This window comes from Hemiscyllium ocellatum, chromosome 46 (assembly GCF_020745735.1).
Source record: "Hemiscyllium ocellatum isolate sHemOce1 chromosome 46, sHemOce1.pat.X.cur, whole genome shotgun sequence".
Lineage (NCBI taxonomy): Eukaryota > Metazoa > Chordata > Chondrichthyes > Orectolobiformes > Hemiscylliidae > Hemiscyllium > Hemiscyllium ocellatum.
The window spans coordinates 5726009-5744968 of NC_083446.1; the positions used below are offsets into that span (position 1 = coordinate 5726009).

The 18960-nt window shown below is 47.1% G+C and overlaps 2 protein-coding genes across 3 annotated transcripts; one reads left to right on the plus strand and one right to left on the minus strand.

Annotated features, from left to right (window-relative positions):
* Positions 1–112: 112 nt before the first annotated feature.
* Positions 113–11073, minus strand: LOC132836109 (RNA-binding protein 4B-like). 2 transcript variants are annotated; one of them, XM_060855382.1, is made up of 3 exons: positions 10512–11072; positions 6895–7384; positions 113–2056 (listed from the first exon to the last, which is right to left on the minus strand). In XM_060855382.1, the coding sequence occupies exons 1-3, from the start codon at positions 10840–10842 to the stop codon at positions 2005–2007; spliced, it is 873 nt and encodes a 290-aa protein (XP_060711365.1). In that variant the 5' UTR covers positions 10843–11072; the 3' UTR covers positions 113–2004. The 2 variants fall into 2 exon arrangements, with proteins under 2 accessions (XP_060711365.1, XP_060711366.1); XM_060855383.1 differs by lacking the exon at positions 113–2056 and adding an exon at positions 6036–6750 and having other exon boundaries at positions 10512–11073.
* Positions 11074–11902: 829 nt separating this feature from the next.
* On the plus strand, positions 11903–17864 carry LOC132836336 (uncharacterized). The gene is made up of 2 exons (XM_060855779.1): positions 11903–12099; positions 14392–17864. Exon 2 carries the CDS (start codon positions 14421–14423, stop codon positions 15609–15611), a length of 1191 nt encoding a protein of 396 aa, XP_060711762.1. The 5' UTR covers positions 11903–12099; positions 14392–14420; the 3' UTR covers positions 15612–17864.
* The last annotated feature ends 1096 nt before the right edge of the window (positions 17865–18960 follow it).

The window sequence follows — 18960 nt, forward strand, 5'->3', positions numbered from 1 at the left end:
TTTTCTAGAACTGCAATGCACTCTTAATTGATACTATGTCTTCTGAGGATGGAGGTGGATGATAGCACTGCTTGAAGAGTGAAAAAATCAAGTCAAGACAGACACGTGAAAAGATATTTCAGACTAATTTTATTTAATTTTCACTACATGTTACGATACAAACAGCCCTCCCCATCCCTGTCCAACTCTAATTTCAGACACTGGTTCTCTAGTGTAGGCAATTATGACAAACTAAATCATTATCATAGTGTAAGAAAATTAAACAAGCCTTATTTTAAATTGTGTAACATCAGATATGTAAACTCACCCCCCCACCCCCCCCATTCTTCTACTCTTCCACTCTCTCCTCCCACTCAACAGCCCACAGAAAACCCTAGTTTGCTGTTTCTCTTTCACCATTCACCCTCAGCCAAGACACCAGATCACTCTGGGTCTGTTCTTTGAGGTGGCAGTTCCCCATTGTCATTATCCAGAAGGTCATTTGTAACACCTCAGGTAAATTTAAGGTTCAGCTATAGGTGACATTGTGACTGAACCATATCCTCAATGCCAAAATAAAAGCACCCATTTCAAGAAATCTTCAGCTAGCCATCAGACATTAAGTCCACAGGACCATGACACTGCCCAAGAGGAAATTCAGTCAATTGTCACCCATGTTGGCAGTGTTGCCATGGCAATCATAAGAAACACACATTCCCCAGTATACACACATACATACACACACACTCACTCTGCCTGGAAACATACATTCTGTCCTCATGCAGCCAATCCGAAAAGCCAAAGACTGGAAGTTACCCAGATGCCTGCAGTCTCCCCACCCTGTCTTCCTCTTCACACAAATCCGATGGTACCAATGACAGCATGCCCGTTGCTTTCAGTGGAGAAATTTAGCAGTGAGAATTTTTTTTTCTGGTGGGGGAAAAGGGGGATGCGGGATCAGTTACTCAGCAAAATTGGACCATTACCTGTAAAGCCAGCCGGTGAATTACAGGACACGCACTCTGCCACCCTGCCTGTGAGCGGACTCGAGGCTGCAGAAGGATAAATCACTAAAATGAAAGAAAGCACAACCACGCAGGAGACGGCCTGTCTGCTCCTGTGCATCCCTTGGCAGCAAGAATCCCAGCAGTGTTGGCAAGGTGCAGGAATGCAGCATCTGTCTGAAACAGAGTGCCTGATACGCGGCTTTGAATTGTGTGGTTGATGATTCACAGTGGTGGTATAGTTAATTAAGTGTGAAGATTATTTAAAGTGGGGGGGAGCCCATTCAGCTTTACAGCACAATCTCTGCAAGGCACCTGCAGCCACTGAGATTTACACCTTGAGGGCTAAGCGTTTGCAGAGGCAAGGAAAAGTGGCACAGCAACAGGAAAGTGCCTTGACTGAAGCTGCCTTCTTGTATGATCCACGATTCGGACACCAGGCCCTAACCAGAGCAGCTCCCCACGAGAGCAGCAGCCTGCTGTCAAATCACAAATGGTACTTGGAGATCACAGGACTGAGTACAACAGCCATCAGTCCCTTAAGGGAAGGGAAAACAGCAGAACAGGCTCCCCACTTCTTTAAAAGGCAGTGTTGGGCTGGAAGAGCATTAAGGGAAGGTGGCCTTCACCGTGGGAAGGGGAAATTGCACCTGTGTTTGGTAAGGATAGGACTTGCATAAAGGGAGGTTTGTTTCGTTTTGAAGGGGCCTAGGGAAAGGAGGGGAAAATGGTGACTGGGTGGGCTTGAAGAAAACCAAAACAAAACTGACAAGTAATCGCTGATCACAATCATCAGTGAGAAAGAGAGCGTTTAAGTGTGTTTACAGAACCTATGGATCACAAGGCAGGGCTCATCGATTGTATCTTTTTGTTTTTGAGAAAGAAATAAAATTTGTTTTTAAATGCCTCGGTGCTGTCATGCTGCGATCGCGGGGTCGTGTATTCGTCTCGAGAGAGCAAACTTCTGTTCGGAGAGCGGCGGCGGCGGAGGAGGAAGAGAAGGAAGGAGGATATCGTCGGTTCATTGGGCATAGCGGGTGTCGGTAGTATTATCGTAGTCAAACTGATCATACCTATGAGAGAAAGCACATTATGTCAATACAGGGTTGGCCGGAAAGGAAAAGTTGCTCATGCATTCACCGAGGTTAGGGGGGGTATTTCCAGGCTGCCAGGGCTCCAAATGGTGGTGGTCAGGGATGGGGTTTTTATTTTCACATGGGACATGTGGGGAGAAGCAGGACAGGGCTTTCATGCGTTAGTCTTAAAATGTGCCTTCCTGCCACAATGAAAGGATCAATTTTTTTTCCTCAGAAAAAGCAGAATAGGACATCTTGCCGTCCTTCTGCTCTCCCGTGCTGTGTGGGTTCAGACACCCAAAACAGGGAGCTTGCTGCACGTTAGCCAGTGACCATGTCCTGCCAAGCTTCAAGCAACCACAGCCCAAAAGTATCTCATTGACTGTGATGTGGTCCAAAACCTCCTAAACTGTAAAATTTCAAGATTGCTTTGCTTTTTTATCCTTGTTGCCCAAGATGGCAAGTAATGATGAATAACTTGAATTTATGAATTACAATGGACTGATGGCAATATTACTGCAGAGTACTATTAAAATGTTTTGCAGTCTCACAGAATATAAAGAGCTGTGTAATGGTATGTTGGAGGCAATGGAAGTGGGGTCAAAATGTGACACATCAAGCCTACTTGGATGCAAGACAGAGATCATCGGGAGGCCGAGATGAATGTTTCACTGGCCAGTGGTCAGTCTCAGGCACAAGCCTGGGTACAAATTATCTGCCTACTCCCAAGTCTGCAAAGCCTCACTTGCCTCAGGGAGATTTTAAGGAAACAAGGAGAGGAATGCCGAAAGAACACACCCCAGAATTGTAACTGTGACACGTGTTGGGGGTAAAAAAAAAAGAGGGTTCTCAAAAGCGAGCAGTTTTGCAGCCTTCTGACTGGGTTGCATCTCGGAGAACACAAAGATGCAATGGTCAAGTGCAATTGTGAAAGGGTTTTGACACACCAGACTCTCCCCACCCCAGAAATCAGACAGAAAGAGACACTAACAAAAGTCTACTACCTAAATACTGGATCCATAAACTTCACACTAGCCCAGGAGGTGCCCAACTCTGCAGTAAATAGAAAGAGGCTCACTGACATTGCACACTTTCACCCTCCAAAGACCAAGGAAGCCATACCATTCATAATATCAATTGCCAATGTCTCAGCGATAAATACTGTACCTTCCTTATAAGGTGGTGAAGCGATAGCATATAGCCACAGGGACCTCACGACATACACACACCCCTCCAAATCCCACCTCAGTATCTTGGAGTTGTAAAGCTAACACTTCTACAAATCGGGAAAGTGGGAGGTTTTTAAAAAAAAAGTAAATTCTCATGAGGCTAACATTCAACAGCATTATGGTTTACTCAAGATAAGCCAAGAGTTTTAGAACGTTAAATTCTCATAAGATATGAGGTATTGCTGGCTGGCCAGCATTAATTGCACATCCTTGTTGCCCCTTAAGGTGGTGGTTGTGAGCTACCTTCTTGAACTGCTGCAGTCCATAAATTGTAGGCAGCATCCGAGGAGAGTCGACGTTTTGAGCATAAGCTCTTCATCGGGTGTGGGGGGAGGGGAACTGAGACGAACGGGAGGGTGCTGGGAAGGTAGCTGAGAAATGTGATAGGTAGATCAAGGTAGGCAGGTGCGGGGGGGTGGGGTGGGGGGGTGATGGTGATAGGTTGGAATGGAGGGTGGTCTGCATAGATGGAAAGGAGGATGGACAGGGACAACAGTGCATAATTAGAGCGTTGGATCTGGGCTAAGGTGGGCAGAGGGGCGATAAGGAAACTGGCGAAATCCACATTGATGCCATGTGGTTGTACAGCCCTAAGACCGAGAATGAGGCAGTTTCTTCTCCAGGCATTGGGTGGCTAGAATTTGGCAGTGGAAGCGACCCAGGACTTGCATGTCCTTGGCAGACTGGGAGAGAGAGTTGAAGTGTTCAGCCACAGGGCAGTGGGGTTAATTGGGGCTCGTGTCCTGGAGATGTTCTCTGAAATGTTTCACAAGGTGGTGTTGCGTCTCCCCAATTAGAGGAGACCACATTGAGAGCAACGGACACAGTAGATGAGGTGCTTGGAAATCCAGGAAAATCTGTCAGATGTGTAAGGATCCTTCAGGACCTTGGATGGAGGCTACAGGGGAGGTGTGGGTGCAGGTTTTACACCTCTTGCAGTAGCAAGGGAAGGTGCTGGGAGTGCAAGTTGGGTTGGTGGTGGTTGGGGGGGGGGGCATGGTCATAACGAGGGAGTCACAGAAAGAATGGTCTCTCTGGAACACAGACAGGGGTGGAGAGGGGTGAGATATATTTCCCATCTCACCCCTAGCCGTGTTGAGCAGAGACCATTCCTCCTGCGACATCACCATTAGGTCCACGCCTGCCAACCAACACACCAGGCTCCTTCCCTTGCCACTACAAGTACCCACACCTACCAAGGCCCCAAAGGATCCTTTCACATCTGACAGATGTTGTCTCCTCTACACTGGTGAGACAGAACACCAATTTGCAGAACATTTCCGAGAACACATCCAGGACATGTGCACCAATCAACCTCACTGCCCTGTGGTCGAACATTTCAACTCCTCCTCCCACTTTGCCAAAGACATGCAAGTCCTGGGCCTTCTCCACTGCCAAATTCTAGCCAACCCATGCCTGGAGGAGGAACACATCTTCTGCCTTGGGAACATCCAAGCACATGGGATCGATGTCGATTTCACCAGTCTCCTGATCTCCCCTCCCCCCACCTTATCCTAGATCCAACTCTTTAACTCAGCACCGCCCTATTGAACTGTCCCCATCTTCCTTTCCACCCATCAGCTCCACCCTACACTGTGATCTCTAATCATCGCCCCTCACCTTTGTCAACCTATCGCATTCTCAGCCACCTCCCCGCACCCGTCCAATACTCTTATGAAGAGCATATGCTTGAAATGTTGATCGTCCAGCTCCTCAGACGCTGCCTGACCGGCTGCGCTTTTCCAGCACTATACATTTTGACTTTGATCTCCAGCATCTGCAGTCCTCACTTTCTCCCTGTAGGCAGATAAACAATGGTTCCAGGATTTTGGACCAGTGACACTGAAGGAATTGTGATATATATTCAAATCAGAATGGGGAGTGTCTTGGAGGGAAGCTTGCAGATCGTAGCATTCTCATGTTTCTGCTGCCCTTGTCCTTCTAGATGGTACAGGGTGTGGGTTTGAAAGGTGCTGTCTAAAAGATTTTTATTGAATTTCAGCAGCATACCTTGCAGGTAATACTCACTACTAATGAACACTGATGGAGGAGGGAGTGGATGCGGTGCCAATCAAGTGAGGCTGCTCTGTCTTGAACGGTGTCGAGCTTCCTGAGTATTTTGAAGCTGCACTCATCCAGGCAAGTGGGGAGTATTCCATCACACATGACCTGTGCCTTATAGATAGTGGGCAGTCAGTAAGCTACTTGGTGCAGGATTCATAGCCTCTGAAATGCTCTTGTAACTACCATTTATGACAAGTGCAACAGAGTTCCTGGTCAATGGTAACCCCCAGAATGTTGACAGTGGGAGATTCAGCGATGGCAACACTATTGAATATCAAGGGGCAGTGGCTAGATTGTCTCTTATTGGAGACAGGCATTACTTTTTCAGAGGAACAGGTATGCAGTGGTGGTAATGAATGGGGTAAAATCAGCAAAAGTCCTTGAAATCATTAACATTGGGAGCTCCATCCATTTGCGCTTGTGGAATAAGAGATACTTTTGATAAAACTGAGCAGTGGTCTGAGTGACAATGTGCAGTCAGACAGCAAAATCTTTCTCCATTCACCAACATTCACTCAGCAGCCTTGATTCAATTATCATGCTACTGTTTTTTAAAACCAGGAGGAGGCTGCTCTGCTGCTCATGTCTACGTCAATTCTCCAAACAAGTCTCACCTCACTTATCAAATCTTGATTAAGGTGGTGGTGGTGGTGGGGGGGGGGGGGGGGGGGGGGGGGGGGGGGGGGGGGGAAGAGAATTTGAAGTTCTCTGCTCAATGGAGAATAATCTCAGCAGCTTTGCTGTTCAGACCAGAAATAACTTTATCCTTGGTACCATGTAAACAAATCTGTTTTATCTCTAAGACCTTGGAATAGGGAAGGATTTTCAACATGAAGGGGTCTTGACTTGACAGATTGATTGTTCCAATGAGCCAACAATTTTTAGGTGTACTGCATAGGGTTACACACAGGGTATTAACTCCATGGACTATCACCTTGCACAGCCCAGCAGCTTCTAGGTCTCTGAAAGAGCAATAGTTGTGCACTCATCCCACAATATCACCGCCCTTATCTTAACACAGCTCACAACACACTCACCAGGCACAACCACAGCCACAAAGATTCTGGAAGCTGCAAAGCTGCCAGCTGTCTCACTCTAGTTTGCATGGCTTAAAACGAAGGATACAATTTTTCCTACAATTATTCCCCCAAATTCCCCTGAACTGCATATTCAACACACAGAAGTATTTTGCCATTTTATGTCCAAAAAAGGAAAAAGCATCCATGGTTAGCAGGAAGGTGGCCTCCACTCCTACCAACACTGCATACATAGTTCTGTGGCAGTGGTTGGCAACTGCATTACTTAGTGCAGAGCCTGCAGGATGTCCAAGCTGACACTACCCCTCCAAAAACAGGGCACTGTCCAAGTAAGAATGTTCAAGGGACAGCTAGTAATTCCCTGAGGAAATGGAGAGACATGTTAAAATTAACAACAGGTTAGGCTGAACTGCCCACCCCACCACTAAAACCATCAACCCCCAACTGAGAAGCCTCGAAGTCCCCCTTTGACTCCCTGGGTTTTTGGTCTGGAGCAGATACATACCTGCTGATGCTATCGTCTATGAATTTCTCAGTTTGATATTTTGGCACGGTGAGTGGTGACAGGCGGGTACGTTCGTATAGGGTGCAGTTGTTGGCCCCTACTACGGATGTGCCCAACCGGTTGGGGCTCCTCTCCCTCACGTATTCAAGTGGCGTGTAAGCTGCGGCAGCACTTGCGGTCTGATAATCTTCGTAATAATCGTAATAGGAAGCTTGGCCATAATCGTAATCGTAGTATGAATAGTAAGAGGGGTAATATTGAGCCTGGTACTGGTACTGGCTATACTGGTTATAGCGTGCTGAATGGCAATCTCGGGCCTGGTGACCCTGCCTTCCACAACGTTGGCACACATCCCGTTGCCCACCAGACTTCCCATAGGTCGACCGGGAGAGCTGCACCCGAAGCTTGTTCCCGTTGAATTCTTGATTATCCAGACTGGCAATAGCTTGCATTGCATCTTCCTCCTTCTCCATGTGCACAAAAGCATAGTCTAAAAAGTAAAAAGACGACATCTTAGGTGTTAGTAAAGTCTTTTCATTACTGCAACTAGCAAAGAGAAGGGTCTCACACCCAACAGCTGTTGCTGCACCAACCAGACAACCATCGCTAACAGGCCTGTCTGCACCGTGGGGACCATCAACTCGGTGAAAGATGCTCTTTGGTCTACCCAAAACGTGTTCTTCTGAAAACTTGTTGGTCTTCCAGAACAAGAAACTGACCTCAATCGAGTGCGGCAAACAGGTACATTCCTATGTCCAAGACTAAGTGCTGAGGGACATTCTAAAGTTTGGGGCAGATTCACCAAGGTGCAGTGTTGAAAGATCACTGTTTGAGGTCTTCATGCCAAAGTTAATTGGGGGGAGGGGCCCATTCAGTTATCAGACATGCCCAGTGCCTCAATGCGTATAAATATAGTCTTGCCCAATTAAGAGATGCCTTTGGTTTTTTGGGGTACAGTTAATCTCAAAATGTTTGTTGACGTGATATGCTACTATACAGAACCAAACTACATTTGTGACAGTGTATATGTAGAGATTTATGATAAATGTAAATTTGCTTTTAAATATAACTTTTTTTAAAATCCAGGCCAAGGAAGAACAAAATGAAAGACATTCTGAACAGCACTAGATATTGCATGAACACATTATCAGAACAGTCTGTATTTCTGCTGCAAAGTTGTCCACAAAACAATTCAGGACAAAAACAAAGTTGTTGGAAAAGCTCAGCAGGTCTGGCAGCATCTGTGGACAGAAATCAATCAGTTAACATTTATAGGTTGAGCAACCCTTCCTCAGAACTATTAACTCTGATTGCTCTCCACAGATGCTGCCAGACCCACTGAGCGTTTGCAGCAATGTCTGTTTTTATTGCTGATTTATAGCATCAGCAGTTATTTTGGGTAATTTTGCAATATGAATAAACCCTCAGCAAGCCTTGCAGCAAGTTTGATTTGTTACTTTGCAGACATCAAACAAACCTCCGGGTGAAAATAAAAAAAAAGGTCACGAAGCATCCACTGAGAGAGAGAGCGAGCAACTAATGTTGAGATTAGATGACTCTTAAGAGTCCTATGCTGGACAGCATAGAAACAAACCATTTGGTCCAATTTGCCCATTCTGACCAGATATCCTAAATCAATCAATTCCCATTTGCAAGCATTTGGCCCATATACATCAAAACTCTTCCATTCACGAACACATACAGATGCCTTTTAATGGTGTAATTGTACCAGCCTTCATACACACACCATTCTCTACATGGAAAAGTTGCCCCTTAAGTCTCTTTTAAATCTTTCCCCTCTCACCTTAAACCTATGCCCTCTAGTTTTGGACTCTCTTACCCTGAAAGAAGGACCTTGACTATTCACTATATATGCCCCTATGATTTTAGAATCCCCAGCGTTGAAGCAGGCCATTTGGCCCATTGAGTCCACACAGACTCCCTGAAGAGCATCCCAACGCCTACCCTATCTCTCTAACCCTCCACTTCCCATGGCCAACCCACCTCACCTGCATATTCCTAGACACTATGTCAGCATGGTCAATCCACCAAACCTGCACATCTTTGGACTGTGGGAGGAAACTGGAGCATCCAAAGTTAACTTGTGCAGACACAGATAGAACAAACTCCACACAGAACAGTTGCCCAAGGGTGGAACTGAATCCAGATCCCAGTGCTGAGGCAGTGCTAACCATCAAACCGCCATGCCACTTTATAAACTTCTATAAAAAGTTACCCTGTGCCCCCAGCACTCCAGGGAAAACAAATCCTATCTGTTCAGTGTTTCCTTATAGCGCAAACCCTCCAATCCGAGCAACGTCCTTGTAAATCTTTTCTGAACAATTTCAAGTTTCACAACACTCTTCCCGTGGGGGAGGGGCCAGAACTGAACACAGTATTCCAAAAGTGGCCTCACTGATGCCCTGTAGAGCTGCAACATGACCGTCCAACTCCTATATTCAATGCACTGATCAATAAAGGCAAGCATATGAAGCAACCCATCAGATTTTTTTTAAAAAAATTGATTTGAGAGATGTTGAAGTTGCTGGCTGGGCCCCACATTTATTTCCCGTCCTTAAGATGCCCTCAAGAAGGTTGTGGTGAACTGCCTTCTTGAACCAGTGTAGCCCACATGCCACTAGGGAGGGACAAAAATCAGAAATCACACAACACCACATTATCGCCCAACAAATTGCTCTGAAGGCACAAGCATTTGGATCATAGCCCCTTCATCAGGTGAATGAGCTACGCTCCAAAAACTTGCAAATTCAAATAAACCTGTTGGACTACAACCTTGTGCTGTGGGATTTCTGACTTTGACCATCCCAGTCCAACAACAGCACCCCCCCATTAAGGGGAGGAATCCAGGATTTTGACCCAGCGACACCGAAGGAACTGGCGACATTATGAAAGGTTGGGAAATATGAGCCAAGTGCATGGTAACAGGGTTAGCGTGGACGGACATTTTGGTCGGCACAGTTTGGGCCAAAGGGCTGCAGATGCTGGAAACCAGAGTCTAGGTCAGAGTGGTGCTGGAAAAGCACAACAGGTCAGGCAGCAGCCGAGGAGCAGGAAAAATAGACGTTTCGGGCAAAAGCCCTTCATCGGGGATCGAGGCAGGGTGGAGAGATAAAGTGAGAGGAGGGTGGGGGTGAGGAGAAAGTAGCACAGAGTAGAGACGCCGTGAGATTCTTGTAGCAAGAGAGTGAATACTTCTTCAAGGCAGCCCCATTGCTACCTTCCCCCACCGTCCTCTCTGACCTATCACCTCCATCCCCACCCCCATTCACCTCTTGTACTCAATGCTTCAGCGAGCCCATGTTCACCTTTCTGGATGGAGGCAGTGGTGGGCTTGGAAGGATCCTTGGTGAATTGCTGTAGCGCCTCTTGCAGACCCTACAACAGAGCATGTTCTCTCTCTCTGTGTGTGTGGGGGATCTCTTTTGTTTTCAGTACAGATTCCAGCAATTTGCTCCTAAACCCATCACCTACTATTGCCCCCCCCCAAAAAAGGGGGTGAGCTCTGTCGATGGGCCGAACGGCCTGTGAAGCGTCATGGCGGCGGGAAAAAAAACCCTCCCCCTCCCCAAACGACCTCCAGCCGAGGCCGGCGGTACCTTTGACGATGTCGCACTCCACCACCCGGCCGTACTCCTCGAACTTGGCCCGGAGCTCCTGGTTGCTGCAGCCGCCCGCCAGGTTACCCACGTAGACCTTGGTGACGGCGGCGGGCCGCGGCCGGGACTCGGCCACGTTGAGCTTCTGGCCGTGCAGCTCGTACTGGTTGAGCGCGGCGATGGCCTGGTTCGCCTCCTCGGCGCTGTCCATGTGCACGAAGCCGTAATGCCGGATGATGTCGCACTCCCGCACCGTGCCGTAGTAACCGAACAGCGTCTTCAGCTCGTCCACCGTCCCTTCGCTCGGGATATTACCCACGAAGATCTTCATTTTTCTTTGTCCCTCCCCCCCCAACCCCACTTTATTTTTTAAAACGCGCCTCGATTCGAATCGATAACTCCACCCCTCCCTCCCCACGCCAATCGCCTCAGATATAAAGCCCTTTTTTTGAAAAAAACCCCCGATCGAATGGCGGGGTCTCGAACAAAATGGCGGCCACTCCAACCGTCCGTCCGAGCGCCTTCTCCCACCAGGCCGGCCGCTCGCGCTCGTTTTGACTGACGGCCGCAGCTGTCCAATCACGGCCGTCGTCCTGGAGAGGCGACCAATCGGAACGCACCGCCACCCCCGCCTTGCTCAAAGGGACCGGTGACGGTTTTGAGTGACGGCGCCGGCTATCCAATCGCGAAAGTCGTCACGCGCCGACATCCGGGGGAGGGGGGGACGCGACCAATCAGACGGCGCCTCCTCCCGACCCGCCAGTCACACCGCGTTCCTTCTCAGGGCTGGCCCGTGCCTGTCCAATCGCCGCCATCAGCACACGCAGACAAAACGGAAAGGGAGGAGACGCAACCAATCACGCTGCGCCGACCCGCGCACACCCGGAGTAGAGCCCGCCTACCCCTTGTGACTGACAGTCTTCCAGCCCAATCGCAGCTGAAACCGCCTATCTTTTGTGGCTGACATCCCGTTTACCCAATCAATAGCCAAGAACTTGCCCTCCTTCACATGCACTTACGTGACAAGTGTTCACCGCTTCACTTGAACGACATGGCGGCTATCCAATCAGAGTGTCGAGTCCGCGACAGATCTACATACGCGCAGATACCGCCCACTTTCCTGACCGACAGACCAGCTGTCCAATCATAGCCACCTTTCTGCCACACATGTACGCCCCCTTGACGGCCGACGTGTGATTGCGGCCCGCCTTTTCGTCCTGACTGATGGCCATTAAACCCAACCACAGACCAGTGTTGTCGATACGCCGATCTAATTGGCCTGTACCCGCGGCCGGGCGCGCCTTGATTGGTGCCGTGGGCTGTCCCTCAACCGAGGAGGCAGGGTCTGTGGCGTGTTTTTAAAAGGTGGGGTTGGCAATGGCGGCCATTTTGAGTCGTCTTTGCGGCGGGTTGTGTGTTTCTCTCTCTGTCGGGGATGATGTTGTGATCGGAGCGGAATCGTTTTGGCTGGGAGAGGTGTCGTGATTCGGTTCCTCGCCGTGAACGACGTTTCTTCCAGTTCACCCCCCCCCCCCATCCCCCGCGTTGCAGCTGAGGAGCCGCAAGGAATCGGTTTGTTGAGTCGGAGGTGAGAGGTCGCGCTGCTCCCCCTCCCCCACCCCACCGTTTGGGCAGATAGGGGGCTTTCACGGTGACGTCACCGCAGCAGTGACCCCGTCGCCATTGCTCCTGTGGAAGGCGCCTGTCTGTCACTTCCTCAGGTCTCCAAATCTGCCTCCCCCCACCCCCTTCACCTGTCCCACCTGTCCATCTTCCTTCCCAGCTATCCGCTCCATCCTCACCACCAACCTATCACAAGCCCCTCTCCAACGTGCATCTACCTATCGCCTTCCCAGATTCCTTCCCACCCTCCCAACATTCCTATTTATCTCTCAGTCCCCTTCTTCCCCACGCTGGCATTGTTGATTAAGGTCTTATGCCCAAAGTGTTCGGCTCCTCGGATGCTGCAAATGTGTTGCTGGTCAAAGCACAGCAGGCCAGGCAGCATCTCAGGAATAGAGAATTCGACGTTTCGAGCATAAGCCCTTCATCAGGAATGGGGGTGCCTGATCCGCTGTGTTTTTCCAGCGTCACGTTTTTCGCCTCTGACCTCGAGCATCTGCAATGCTCACTTTCTCCATTTCCTCGGGTCTCCAGGAGTAGGCCCAACATTTCTCCCCCATATTGCTTATTTGCCCCTGGAGGTGGTGGTGGATGAACGCACCCTTTGAATAATTGGACCGACCCGAATTTGCCCGCCTGTCTATCATTTTGAGGTGGGTCTGAAGTTAAATGTCCCTAAAGGACATTAGTGAACCAGATGGGTTTCATAAGTAGAGATTGCTGGAAAAGCGCAGCAGGTCTGGCAGCATCTGTCTGTGGGAAATAAGTTAACATTTCAGGTCAAGTGATCCTTCCTCAGTCATAGAGATGTACAGCACAGAACCAGATCCTTCAATCCAACTCATCCATGCTGACTAACCAAAATAAATCGAGTCCCATTTGCCAGAACTTGGCCCATGTCTCTCTCAATCCTTCCTATCCATATACCCATCCAGGTGCGTTTTCAATGTTGTAATTGTACTAGCCTCCAACATTTCCTCTGGCAGCTCATTCCATACATGTACCTGCGTGAAAAAGTTGCCCCTAGGTCCCTTTTAAATCTTTCCCCTCTCACCTTAAACCTCTGCCCTCATTTTGACTCCCCAACCAAGGGAAAAGACTTTGTCTATTGACCCTATGCATGTCCCTTGTGATTTTATAAACGACCATAAGGTCACCCCTCAGCTCCAATGCTCCAGGAAAAATAGCCCCTGTCGATTCAGCTTCTCCCTGCCAACAGCCTTTTAAATCTTTTATGAATTCTTTCAAGCTTCACAACCTCTTTCCTTTAGCAAGGAGACCAGAATTGAATGCAGCATTTTAAAAGTGGCAATTATGGTGTGGAACCATTGGAAAAGGTGCAGAGGAGATTTACCAGGATATTGCCTGGTATGATTATATTAGATTAGATTACTTACATTGTGGAAACAGGCCCTTCGGCCCAAAAAGTCCACACCGACCCGCCGAAGCATAACCCATCAGACCCATTCCCTCACATTTACCCCTTCACCTAACACTACGGGCAATTTAGCCTAGCCAATTCACCTAACCTGCACATTTTTGGACTGTGGGATGGAGGGAAGGTCTTATGAGGAAAGGCTGAGGGACTTTTTGAAGCCATTTTCGTTAGAAGAAGGTTAAAAGGTAAATCAGTAGAAGCACACAAGGTGATCAGAGGATTAGATAGGGTGGACAGTGAGAGCCTTTTTCCTCAGATGGTGATGGCTCGCACAAGGGGACATAACTTTGAATTGAGGGGTGATAGATATAGGACAGATGTCAGAGTTAGGTTCTTTATTCAAAGACATGGAATGCCCCACCTGCAACAGTCATAGACTCGCCAACACTAAGGGCATGAAATGGCATCGGATGAACATATGGATGATAATGCAATAGTGTATGTTAGATTGACTTTAGATTGATTTCATAGGTCAGGGCAACATCGAGGGTCAAATGGCCTGTACTGCGCTGTCATGCTGTATGTTCTACTACGTTCCCTGTATTCCATATGATCTAATCTTGCTAACCAGTCTAGCATGAGGAACCTTGTTGAATGCCACAGTCTTGTTCCCCCTTGAGATGTGATTGCACACAATTTGATGCAACTCCAGCTGAGACCCATCCAGTGTTTTACAGAGATTCATTACGAGATTTTCATAAACCAAACAAAGATCTACAATCCAACCTTGCCTCAGTGCCATCTGCTCCCTTTCCAGAAATTAATTAATCTCTCTCTCTCTTTCCCCCCCCCCCCACCCCCACTCCACCCAACTCTCAGATTGCACCTAGAACACAAAGGAGGAAGTAATGAAAGCCATTAACAAGATGGATCTCGCTGATTTTAAAGGAATTAAGACTAAGGTTCGGCCATCCAAGACACAATCTGTCTGCGGTGTGGTGGAAAAGTTTCCACCCCTTGGAAGATCAAGCCACCAGGAAGCAGAATGCTCCAGGGCACCATGTGATTCCCTAGATAGGTACGGCCATCAAAAGTCACTCTACACTCGTTCCCGCCCAGACGGTGTTACCCAGCAATCTGTCGATTACCGCGAGTATGTTCCGCCCAGCCTTCTTCTTGGGTCTCAATCTGCCCATCGTATGCGTGGGGGCGATCGGCTCCAGTATCCGGTCCCTCCGAGCCTCTCAAAGAACAAATCCCTGTACCACCGCTTCCGCCTGCCTCCGGCCCCTGCGCCAAAGCTGGAACACCGAAAACTCTCAAAGAGGAAGATGCCTCTGGAGGATAAGCCTGCCTTCGCCAAAAGGTCCCGTCCCTCACTTATCAATACACCTGCCCAAGGCCAGAGCCTCCACTTAAATACCTCTGAGCTGGGAGAAAGTTCCCAACCCAAACGGTTAGGTGCTCCCATCCTGGGAGGGAGGTTTCAATCCGGTCTGTTAAACACCCCTGCCTTTGCAGAGAGTAACCGATCCAGCCTGTTAAATTCCCTCGCCTTGGGAATGCGGGGCCAACCCAGAGTTAATGCAGCCGTGCTTAAAGAGAGTCCTCAACCTGGCCTGTTGAACACCCCCACCTTGGGAGAAAGCGCTCAATCTAAATTATTAAATACCCTCATTAAGGGAATGCGTGCCCAATCTAGTCAGTCGAGTGCCCCTACCAGGGATCAGAGCCAACGAGCTGGTCTGTTGAGATCCCCCTCACCAAGGAAGAGTGCTGAATCTGGCTTGTTGAATGATCCCTTGCTGAGGAGGAGTGCTGAATTTGGCCTGTTAGATGCTCCTGCCCCGAGAGAGAGTGCTGAATCTGGCCCGCTAAATAGCCCCAGCCTCAGAAAGAAGGCAAAATCCGGCCTGCGAAACGCCCCCACCCTGAGAGAGATTGTCCGATCGGGCCTCTCAAACGCCCCTGCCCTGGGGGAGAGTGCTGAACCCAGTCTGAGGCACGTGTCCTCTCTGTCTGCCTCCGCCCATCCAAAGGCGAACCTGAAAAAGCACTTGCTCAGTCTTGCTCCACGTCATTTTGCATCTCCCAAGTGATGTCCGTTTCTGCACCTCTGTGGTGTCAAACTAATCCCAGCCAGCAGTCTCTTCAGAGATACGTGCCGAGTTTCTGCTGTAATTGCATCACATCCTGAATTGTTAACATTTATTGTAGACTGCAAAGAAACTTATTCTGGTCAGAAGTATAGATACAGTTTTAGTCCACACCTACTCCCCTGCCTCCCACATGTCTGCCAGCAACATCTGGACCTTCTGTTGGCACCTTCCTTTCTTGCTCATTTCTGGTCCCTCTGCCCTAACATTCGTCATTGGCTACAGCCCTTTTCTAGACTTCAGCAGAGCAAAGCACTGCCTCGCTGTCTCGGCATGGCTCATCGGTGTGGACTTGTTGGGCCGAAGGGCCTGTTTCCACACTGTAGGGATTTAAAACAAAAAGTCCTGTGACAAGGAGTGTCCCTGTTCTGACATGAAGGCAGTGGATGTGTACAACTGCTTCCCTGCACATCTCCTCTGATATTCTTCAGTGAGCTACCTTCCCCCACATCACTGCATTGCATTTTTGGCTCGATCTTAAATTCTGCATACCTTCCAGCACCACCACCTACCTACTTACAGCAAGGTGACATTTATATAGTGCAGTTACAACACCAAACCGATGTTGTCCCAGTTATTCAATTGTGCGTAAATGCTTTGTGTGCTTAATTGGATGTAGCAGAGCTTGCATTTAAAGAAAGGGTATCCTTGTCATCCTAATCAGCAGTGGCTATTAGTAATGGGTTCCCTTTCTGAAAGCAGGAACAATGCGCAAAATTTGTACGAAAGCGAAAGATGAATCAAATTACATCAAGCCCCGTTCACCATATAAACTGTACTGCCTCTAGTACAATGATCCCATCCATTTCTGCTGGCTTCCTCCACAATTCTGAAAACTCAAGCGGCCAGGAATGACACCACCCCTCAGCCAGCACCCCCACATCCCCGTTTTTCCAGCAAAGTTGTATTAATAATCCTCTATTATTTTGAGGCATGCAGGTCAAAATACTAATTAGGATTATTGCTTATGCTTGTGAGTTGTTGCTGTTTGTTACAGGCATGCAATCATTTTGAAGTGAGCTGTGGTTAGTAGCTGGAACCAAAATTTGTTCACATTTCAATCTGCAATTCTGACTCCGACTGACTTGCATCTGAATTGACTCAACAATGTTAGGCTTAAGCAGATTTCTTCCCATTTTTACCTATAGAAGAGTGAATTCTGCATCACATGGTCTAATGCTCCTGATTTGATTTGTTTGAACAATGACGTTGAATATTTGTTAAGTATCTGTTCTGTTCTGATCCCAACTGATGTTAGTATTGGACAAGTCGTATCCCAGATAGAGACAAATCTCGTTTTGTTAAACATCTTTTTTCTGTCGTTGAACACATTCACAAGAATACTGCTTTTAACACAATATAACAAGGGCTACGTTACACTAGATAAGATTTAACTGCAGACATCAGAAAAACGTTCCAAATCGCAGTCCCCCTTTTATCGGAATAATATCCTTACACGCCCAAATCTCACCGAAGAGTCATCACCATCTTCATTCTAAAACATCTTAGTCAGACTGGCTCAGTTGCAACAGATTTCCTTTTGGAAAATTTCTAGAGACTACTTTTCTTCAGTTGGTACTCCCAAAGAAACCTAAAACAAACTGCAAGCTAAACTTGCTATTACTTTAACTTCAGGGGAAATACAAGTTCCCGAAAGTCACTTTCCAAAATTTCTTACCCGGGGCGGAGAGTTTAATATATTTACCCATCCATAGCCAAACACCTAACACTGCTTTCTGGATTGTTCTTCTCTGTGTATGTGCCTAGACCCAGTAGGCAACAGCACAGCTTCTTTCTTCTGCCATTTTATAATGTATTGTACTATTAACCCCTTCCTCTGCTTTAAGGTTAGAAATCCTCATTAAATACATCTAAGTGACCATATACAAAACAAATCTACGGAACAAAACTAAAATCCATCGCCATCCTCCACTTCTTAACACACAAAATGTAAAATATAATATAAATTTAACTTAAATAATGCATTGTTCTTGACGACACCTGTCAAAACAAAAATGGAAAGCTATCTGTAAGAGACATTTTCATTTTCTATTTGTGTCATCGTTATTTCTATTACACTTCTCCAGTTTTTACTCTCGCAATAACAATGCATTTACTTCAAATATACAAGGACTCTTCATAAAAAATCACATTCTGCACAAGTCTATTTTGACTCCTCCATTTTGTTTTCCTCCATATTTGCTCTTGATAAAACATCTGCTTTGATATTGTCTCTTCCTGTGACATGAATGCTTTTAAAATTGTATGGTTTCAGCATTAAACTCCAACAAAACAGTTTCTGATTCTTGTTATGAAATTTTGTAAGGAAAGTTAAAGGACTATGTTCTGTTGAAATAATAGCCTGCAGAGTTACGTGTAGACTACAAAGTGTTTCAGAGCCAACATCAAACTCACAGTCACCTTTTTTTCCCCACAGTTATTTCTGATGTCAACAGATCAATTTTTCTGAAAAGTAACTGACTGGCTGTTCATTCCCCATCTCATTCTACTGTAATAAAACTGCACGAACATTCATGTAAACTGGCAACAATAGCGAGTTTAACATAATTTGGTGGCAGTACAGTTTTCAAGCTGTCAAAGGCCACTGTCCATTGAAATTTATTGGCCCTTTCTTATGAAGATTATCAAGTGAATCTCACCCAGTGCTGAAATTTGGATCCGATTTCTGATAGAACACCCTCACACTCCTATATCATTAATTTGTTGTTTTGTCTCTGGTGCAGAAAATTCCAGGATAGTCTTTATTTGCTACTTGACCATGTCTCTCAGTGTTGCCCAAACACTGTAAGTTACTTCGGTTTTGGCAAGTTCGTCTTTGAATTCAATTTGAAGATGACCAAATTGGCCCTTTGTAGCCAATCAAACCGTTTGCTGAAATATTCTTCCCAGGTTTGGCTGAACACAATCCAAATATATCAATATCCACAACCACAGTTCTGTAATCCTTCAGTAACCTTGTTGGTTAACCTATGGAATGTTGCATTTATCATCCTGAACGGGCATTACACCGCATTGATAAAGTCCACCTGAACTTACAAAAGCTGATATTGCTTTGGTCGTATCGGTCAATGGAACTTGCCGAGCTCCCTTTAATAAATAATCACTGTAATAACCTTGCTTGTCCATTCCTTTCAATGTAATCCTCCAAACCTGGAATCGAATATGTATTTCTGCATTGACTTGACGATGATCTATACAGACCCCGCTGGTTTCAGTACCATAACAATAGGTGAGCAAAATTCTGATTTGCATTTTGACATATACTTGATCT

What these genes read in the sequence shown, in the direction of transcription:
- LOC132836109 (XM_060855382.1), bottom strand. Translation starts at nt 10,842, where the DNA reads ATGAAGATCTTCGTGGGTAATATCCCGAGCGAAGGGACGGTGGACGAG. An exon ending in GGAGTGCGACATCGTCAAAG is followed by an intron (nt 7,385 to 10,511) that starts GTACCGCCGGCC and finishes TTTACTTTTTAG; the next exon opens with ACTATGCTTTTGTGCACATG. An exon ending in ATAGACGATAGCATCAGCAG is followed by an intron (nt 2,057 to 6,894) that starts GTATGTATCTGC and finishes TTTCTCTCATAG; the next exon opens with GTATGATCAGTTTGACTACG.
- LOC132836336 (XM_060855779.1), top strand. Translation starts at nt 14,421, where the DNA reads ATGAAAGCCATTAACAAGATGGATCTCGCTGATTTTAAAGGAATTAAG.